The 8,713-nt window shown below is 42.0% G+C and overlaps 1 protein-coding gene across 3 annotated transcripts in view; it reads left to right on the top strand.

Moving 5' to 3' along the window:
• Positions 1 to 8,713, top strand: part of C3H20orf194 (chromosome 3 C20orf194 homolog) — a 122,705-nt gene that overhangs the window by 12,654 nt on the left and 101,338 nt on the right. For all 3 annotated transcript variants that reach the window (XM_021192496.2, XM_029536920.1, XM_029536921.1), the window contains exons 2-3: positions 3,365 to 3,444; positions 4,918 to 5,037. In XM_021192496.2, coding sequence (XP_021048155.1) covers positions 3,365 to 3,444; positions 4,918 to 5,037 — 200 coding nt within the window. The remainder of the gene's footprint in view (positions 1 to 3,364; positions 3,445 to 4,917; positions 5,038 to 8,713) is intronic.

The raw sequence follows: 8,713 nt of genomic DNA, 5'->3' as shown, positions 1-8,713 counted from the left end.
TTACACAATGGAGTACTACTCAGCTATTAAAAACAATGAATTCATGAAATTCTTAGGCAAATGGATGGATCTGGAGGATATCATCCAGAGTGAGGTAACCCAATCACAAAAGAACACACATGATATGGACTCACTGATAAGTGGATATTAGCCCAGAAGCTCGGAATACCCAAGATTAAATTCACAAACTACATGAAACTCAAGAAGAAGGAAGACCATAGTGTGGACACTTCTATCCATCTTAGAAGTGGGGGAACAAAACACCCATGGAAGGAGTTACAGAGACAGTGTGGAGTGAAGAAATGACCATTTAGAGACTGACTTGCCTGGGGATCCATCTCATTTACAATCACCAAACCCAGACACTATTGCAGATGCCAACAAGAGCTTGCTGACTGGAGCCTGATATAGCTGTCTCCTGAGCGGCTCTGCCAGTACCTGACAAAAACAGAAATGGATGCTCACAGCCATCCATTGTACTGAGCATAGGATCCCCAATGAAGGAGCTAGAGAAAGGACCCAAGGAGCTGTAGGGGGTTGCAGCCCCATAGGAGGAACAACAACTTGAACTAACCAGTACCCCCAGAGCTCCCTGGGACTAAACCACCAATCAAAGAAAACACATGGTGGGACTCATGACTCCAGCTGCATATGCAGCAGAGGATGACCTAGTCAGACATCAGTGGGAGGAGAGGCCCTTTGTCCTATGAAGGCTATATGCCCCAGTGTAGGGGAATGCCAGGGCTAGGAAGCCGGAGTGGGTGGGTTGGTGAGCAGGGGGAGGGGGGAAAGGATAGAGGGAGGGTGTTTTTCGGAGGGGAAAGCAGAAAAGAATAACATTTGACATGTAAATAAAGAAAATATCCAAAAAAAAAAAAAAAAGATCATAACACTGTGGGTATAGACATGAGTATTTAGAAGGCGGTTTGATGACTTCTATTCAAGAAAGGGCAGTAGTCGTTTTCCTTAGGGATTTTGGCCAGGTTTATAGTACAGGTGTGTGTGAGGGTGCTCAGGGAGACCAGAGGAGGGCATTGGATTTGCTGGGACTGGAGTTACAAGGAGGTATAAGTTGCTGATATGGTGCTGGACTGGACCTAGGTCTTGGGAGCTGAACTCTGGTCTTCTGGAAGTACTCCTAATTATTGTGTCATCCCTCCAGCCTTAAATCATGTTGTGTAGTGACATAATAGTAGGCTTCCATGAGGCATTTTTATAAATCCTCAGTTTTGTTTTGTTTTGTTTTTTCAAGACAGAGTTTCTCGGTGAATCCCTGGATGTCCTAGAACTTGCTTTGTAGACCAGGCTAGCCTTGAACTCATAGAGATCTGACTGCCTCTGCTTCTGGAGAGCTGGGATTAAAGGCATGCACCACCACTGCCCGGCTATAAATCCTTAGTTTTGACTAACCCACCTTACTTCTTTCTCTTCCCTCAAACCCTCCCACTTCCTGCATAACCTTTACCTCCAGTGTCCTCCCCTCTTCTCTCAGAGCACCTGTGTGCTACTGTCCCCAGTTAAGTCATTTTTCCCTCTCCCTCTAGTGAGCCCTTTCTGGCTTCTTGACCTTATAAACATTATAAGTAAAATATAGAAATCTAAAAACCTGAAGCTAGGGCTAGAGCAATGGTTCTCTTGAAGAGGGCCTGAGTTTGGTTCCATAACCATCTTTAACTCAGCTCCAGGGGCATCCAGTGCCTCTGGCCTTGTGGGCACCTGCATGAATACACACATAATTGACTTTATTATTTTTAAAAATTAAAAAAAATATGTACTTTTTTTGGGGGGGGGTTCGAGACAGGGTTTCTCTGTGTAGCCCTGGCTGTCCTGGAACTCACTATGTAGACCAGGCTGGCCTTGAACTCAGAAATCCGCCTGCCTCTGCCTCCTGAGTGCTGGGATTAAAGGCGTGCGCCACCACGCCTGGCTAAATATGTACATTTATGTTCGGCCTCCATATCTATCTGTGTGAGGGTGTCAGATCTCCTAGAACTGGAATTACAGACAGTTGTGAATTCCCTATGGGTGGTGGGAATTGAACCCTGGTCCTTCAGAAGAGCAATCAGTGCTCTTAATTGCTGAGATGTCTCTCCAACCCATAGAGGGCATGCAGGATCTTTCTGGGTTTAAATTATCTTGCTATAATATTTTCCAGCTCTATCTGTTTTTCTGAATCTTCATAATTTAATTTTTCTTTACAGATGAATAAATTCTGATGCATATATGTATTACATATGTATTACATTTTCTTTATCCATCGGTTGATGGACATTTAAGCTGATTCTATTTCCTACCTATTTTAAATACACAGCAATAAATATAGATGTGCAAGTATTTCTGTTGTAGGATATGGAGTCCTTTGTGTATATATTCTCATGATAGTTAGGCCATATGGTAGTTCTGTTTTTAGCCTTACTCCTCTACATACTGATTTCTATAGTGTCTGTAGCAGTTTAGACCCTACCATACGTATGTCCCTACCAGCTAGTAGATAGGGGTCGCTCTTTCCCCATGTCCTCTTCAGTGCTTTTCACTTGTTTCTTATGACAGACATTATGACTATGGTAAGATGGAATCTCAAAGTAGTGTAGTTTGCATCACTAATGGTTAATGGTATTATTGAACAGTTAAAAATGTTTGTGGGGTGAGAATTAGACATGGAGGTGGTGGGAAAGAATCAGGTTTGACCATGGAATTGGATATTCATCTTTGGGGTTATTGAGAGGGAACAGAGGGAGACAAAAAGGCAGTAGAGTCCATAGAATTGTATTGTTTAGGAATATATGTATGTCTCCTTACACTTTGCCTGAGTGCAAGGAATAGCCCTGCTACCAAAGGAGTAATAACTCTCTAAAAAGAAGGTGTCCTCTGTGCTGGAAGTCTATACGGCATTTGTGTGGGATAATTAGAACAGTTTATTTAGGCCTTTATGTCAGTTTTTGGTTTTTGTATTAGTTAGGGTTCACTCCCTGGTCGAAGAATATACAAACCATCACAGTTTTGTTTTTGCTTCTGAGACAAACTGAGAAAGGCTAAATTTAGGCAAGAGCAGTGTAGAAACTCTTCTTTGAGAATCAGCAAAAGTAAAAAGGCATTGGAACTTGTTGGCATCAGCTGACTGATTATGAATGGGACCTTGGTGCCATCTTCCATTGAGCCCGAGCTACTGACAGTTTTTATAATCAGTTGTCCAGACAGTCTTTAGACCACTTACACTAAATCTCTTTCAGAGCATGGAAAGAAGGGTAAAGTTGTGATTAAAGAGATAGGTACCACTCTCCTTACCTAACAAAACCGGTCCTCTTGCACGTGCCTTTAAGGAACTCCCACACTACCACACTCAAGAAACTCTGTTCTGTTACAGCTGCAGCCGACTCCGCCAGGTTCAAAGTGTCCTGACCCGGAGCAGCAAGTCTCAACCTGACGGGATCCTCTGCATCCTAGGTCAGTGCTCTAAGAATAAGTCTGTAGTCTTGACCTCCGGAAGATACTGGTGATGCTGTCATGTAAGTGCATTACGGACTAGCATCTTCCCAGTTTTCATTCCTGTGACATCTGTCCCATCTTAATGAGGGTGAATAGTAAGAGGGGTGTTAGTGAGATAGAGAGGGAGCTCCTGCCACAAGCCTGCACGCCTTTGACTGTCCTGAAACTTGCTCTGTAGACCAGGCTAGCCTCAAACTCAGAGATTTGCCTGCTTCTGCCTCCCTAGTACTAGTATTAAAGTCCTGGCACCACTGTGCCTGCTACAACCCTTTCTTTTCTTTTCTTTTCTTTTCTTTTCTTTTCTTTTCTTTTCTTTTCTTTTTCTTTTTCTTTTTCTTTTTCTTTTTCTTTTTTATTTTTTTAGATTTATTTATTTATTATATGTAAGTACACGGTAGCCATCTTCAGACACTCCAGAAGAGGGCATCAGATCTTGTTACGAATGTTTGTGAGCCACCATGTGGTTGCTGGGATTTGAACTCAGGACCTTTGGAGGTGCTCTTACCCACTGAGCCATCTCACCAGCCCAACCTTTTCTTTTCAAAATCACATAGAGAGCAGTTGCTTGCCTCTGATCCTTCCATCCTGTCAATAGCTGTAGTCCTCGGATGGCAAAGTCATTGGAGGCAGAAGTAAAGACAGTGTCGTGTAACTTCCTTTTGTCTCTGGTCCAGCCTTTCTAGACTAACCTTAGTGAATGTCATCTGCAGGAGTGTGTATCACTGCACCACCCTTACAGTGCAGTCTAAGCACTGCTTCTGACATTTGGGAAGGGCCAGTGGGTGTTAGTCTGTCCACTTGTCCTCCTCTTTTTCGAACCGCTTTAACTTGTTTTTAGTTGATCATAGACATTTTTCATGAGGATCTCTTTGAAATCTGTTCTTAGGCTAACAAAATATTCTAAGATCTATAGTAAATCCATAGAACACCATATTTTCTGGTTCCTTTTGCCTGTAAGAATTGCTTCATATGGGCTGGAGGTGGTTCCATAGATAAAAGCACTTGGTGTTCTTCCAGAGGACCCAGCACCCACATAGTGACTCATAACCATCTGTAACTCTAATTCTAGGGGATCTGATAGATCATGGGGTGTTCTTCTGGCCTTCTTGAACACCAGGCACACATGGTATACATACACATGGAATAAACATGGTTAAACACCTATACGTATAAAGTAAAAACTGAAAGAAAAAATGCTTTTCAGAATTAACAGCCTTAGTAATCTTGTTGCTTAATCCTCCAACCTGTGTAGATCTTAAGATCCAAGGAAGGTACCTTATGCCTCAGCCCGTTTCTCTCACAAGGGGTTGTTCATTTAGTTTTAGCACAAACCTGGTTTGGCCATCAAGGCTTTACTAAACAGGCAAATCATTGGCTCTTACTGTATTCCACAGTATAGGCCAGCTAATCCCAGCCTTCTTTGCTTTGCAGGAATTGACAGCAGATACAATGAAGGCTGTAGAGAGCTGGCAAATTACCTGCTGTTTGGCTTGTACAGTCAAAATACCACTGATTTTGAGAAAACGGGATTTTCTGAAGAAATTCTAGATGGTAAGTCTGTATTATATTAGCAAATGGTAGGAGAGAGTCATTTATTTCTTTGGATAGTTAATTCATGATCTTTTTGTAAAAATTGTTTTAATTTTAATTTTACTGTATTGTATTATTTTGCTTACATGTATGTATGTGTACCGTGTGTGTGTGTGTGTGTGTGTGTGTGTGTGTGCGTGTGTGCTCGAATGCTTGGTGCCTTTGGAGCCTAGTAGATGGCATCAGATCTCCTGGAACTGGAGTTACAGATGGTTGTAAATCACCATTCAGGTGTTGAGAATCAAACTCAGGTCCTCTAGAAGAATAGCAAGTACTTTTAACTGCTGAGCCATCTGGAAAGCCCCAGTTCATGATTTTTTGTTTCTGTTTCTGTGGTTTTGGGTTTTTGTTATTGTTTATTTGTTTTGAGAGAGAGTCTCATATAGCTTTAACTGGCTTGAAACTCATTGTGTAGACCAGGCTGGCCTTGAACTCTTGAGATCTACCTGCCTCTACCTTCTTAGTACTGGGATTAAAGACTCAGCACCCTGCTTTTGATCTTTTATTAGGAAAGTATAAGCAGAATTTAAATAGTTCAAAGCTCCACTAAATTCTTGCCTTATTTTGTTTTACTGTTTGAACAATGTGTGGTCCCCTGATTAGTCTTAAAATTGGCAACCCTCTGGCCTCAGCCTCCCAAGTAGCTAGGATTATACCAGGTAAGATTTTTTTTTTTGTTGTTTTTTGAGACAGGGTTTCTCTGTATAACCCTGGTTGTCCTGGAACTCACTTTGTAGACCAGGCTGGCCTCAAACTCAGAAATCCACCTGCCTCTGCCTCCCAAGACATTTTATCTTTTTAATAGTGAAAAATAGCATTTCCTTGTTGGCCTATTAAAATAGAATATTCCTATTGGTCATGCACTGGATAACGGACTATTAGCAACAGTTTTCAGAATACATTTATTGAGTAAATCATCTTTGAGACAAAAAGAAGACATTGGTGTTTGGCTTTGCTCTTGACAGGGTACTAGTTTTTCTTAGGACTGCCTGCTGCTCCTTTTCATGGAAGGTTCATGTGTGCTGTTGCCAGTGAAAGCACTCCCTGCTTTGAGGCAAAGATGGACGGCTCTTGTAAGCCGCTCTGTGAGAAAGAAGGTTTTATGTGGATCTTTAGCTGAGGAACAAGGGGCTATTGTCCTGCTGTCTTTGGGAATTGTTTTTTGTGTGACTTTAATACAATGCAGGCTTTCTGCCTGCAGTCTGCCTTCTCTGGCTTGGAGACACTGCATGCGTTGATGCTCCTGTGGGCTGTTGCCTGGGAGCTACTTCTCATATCGTGTACTTAGCATTATAAATTGTCTGCGAGATGAGTCAGGAGACATAGAACAAACAAGTAAAAGTGGACAAGAGACAAGGCACTTGCAAGGCAGCTGGGAGACCATGAAAGCAAACATTCGATGTCAGATGATCTCACTTGAGTAGTGTGGTCTCAGATGGGGGGCTGTTTTGTCCCTTGGGGGACATTTAGCAATGTCTGAAGACAGTTTTGATGGCTATGGCTCAGGCTGTGGTACTACTGGCATCTAGTGGACACCAGGGCTGCTGCTAATCACCACAAAATAAACAAGAAAGTCTGTCACTCAATGAAGAGTTTTCTTATTAACTGTCAGTAGTTCTGAGTTGTACCATCTTTGGAAATTTTACCTTGGTAAAGACCCCAATACTATCCATATAGTTTAGTTAGAGCTGTTCTTTTTATTAAGATCTCAGAAAAAGGAGACTTTGAGTTAGCATCCTTTCATTTCCCTTACCTTCCTGTCTGAGGTTTGCTCTCACTCTGTATCAGGCTGGCTTCAGATGCAGGTGCTTCTCAGCCTCTTGGGTGCTGGTTTACATGCAAGAGCCACCACTGTGATCTTCATCAGGTCCTTTTCTTTTTAGGTTTTGACATTATAATACATTGTAACACATTTTCCTAACCTTTCCTTCATGTTTCTCAGCCTGTGGGTCGTGACCCCTTTGGAAACCTTCTGTCTCCAAAAAACATTTACATTGTGACAAATAACAGTTGTGAAAGAGCAACAATAATAATGTTATGGTTGCGGTCACCACAACATGGGGAACTGTGTTAAAGGATCACAGCGTTAGGAAGGCAGAGAGCCACTGTTCTAAATATTATAAATATATATAATCTTCTCAGTCCATATAATACTATTTGTGTGTATGTTCTCAGGGCTGACTATTTGTCACTGGACAGCCAGTTGTGCTCTCCCACTCCCAGCTTTCTCACTTGCCACAGTTCTTTGTGTAGGGTTGAGGCTTCATGGGTTTTTCTCTGCCCACTTTGACATGTCCATTGGAGGTGTCCTTGTTTAGCTATTTGGGCAGTCATATTGGTGAGACTTTATGGATGTAGCTTCTAATGTTAGTAGGAGACACCATCAATTGTTTTTCAATGTATTGTTTGTTTGTTTGTTTCAGATTTTGCCTTTAAATTTCTTGGCCAGGAAAAGGGCTTCAAGCTTTTAATCCCACCACTTGGGAGGCAGAGCCTGGTGTGATCTATGTGCCGTTAAGGCTTGTCTGGTCTACCTAGTAGATTCCGAGACAGGGCTAGGATAGAAAGACCCTGCCTTGAATAAAATAAAATGACCTTTCTTTCAGGGGTCTGGGGAGATTGCTCAGTAGTTAAGAGCACTGGCTGTTCTTCCAGAGGGCTGGATCCAATTCCCTATGCACAAGCAATGACTCACAACTGTCTGGCTTGAGTCTGAGGAGATCAGAACCCCCCTCTCCTGGCCTCTCTGCAGCTACCAGGCACACAAGTAATACACAGACATATATGCAAGTACAATACCCATATGAATAAAATAAAACAAAACAAAAATCTCAAATATAAAATAAAATATCTTCCCTTACATGTAGTGGTTGGAAAGAATGTATTTTGGAAGTTTTCAGTTGCTACACATTTCATGATTGCAAGGACATTTTCGTACTAAAAATAAAGAGTGTGTTTAAATTCCCAAAGATATGCTTTTACCCTTTAATTTTACACAGGGGATACATAGCAAATAAGCATTTTACTTCAAATTAATAAACTCATTTTAAATCCTCACAGTTAGAAAGTTAAGATCAGCAGATTTATGCTTCTAGGTTTGGGTTTGAGGCAGAGTTTCACAATGCAGTTCTCGCTGCCCTGGAACCTGTGTAGACGATACTGGCATCACACTCACAGAGATGGAGCTCAGAGATGCCTCTGAGTGCTGGGATGAAGGGAGTAGGCCACCACAGCCAGCTTGCTTCCTCCTTAGCCTCACTGTGTGTAGAAAAGGCCAACATGAGGTACTTACTTTTCAAAGATATTTTTTAAACACTTTACATAATTTTAAATTTATTATTTATTTTAATTTATTGAGACAGTTTCTCTTTATCGAGCTCTGGCTATCCTGGAATAAGCTGTGTAGACTAGGCTGGCCTCAAACTCAGAATTCTGTGATTTAAAGCTCGTGTCAGCATTGTCCGACCCTACCATCTCATCCTGTCCCCTCCCTCCTTTCCCTTGCTAGTTCTCCTGCGTCTCCCTTCTCACTCTCCTGCTGCTACCTTACTTGAGTTTAATTTTGCTTTTGATACAGGGTGTCTCTGTAGATCAGAGAGGCTTCCTTTAACTTGTGCTGTGGTCCTCAGCACGTGCC

Source organism: Mus pahari, chromosome 3 (assembly GCF_900095145.1).
Source record: "Mus pahari chromosome 3, PAHARI_EIJ_v1.1, whole genome shotgun sequence".
Taxonomy (NCBI): domain Eukaryota; kingdom Metazoa; phylum Chordata; class Mammalia; order Rodentia; family Muridae; genus Mus; species Mus pahari.
The sequence above is the reverse complement of the archived record's forward strand: the minus strand, read 5'-3'. Positions and strand labels throughout refer to the sequence as shown.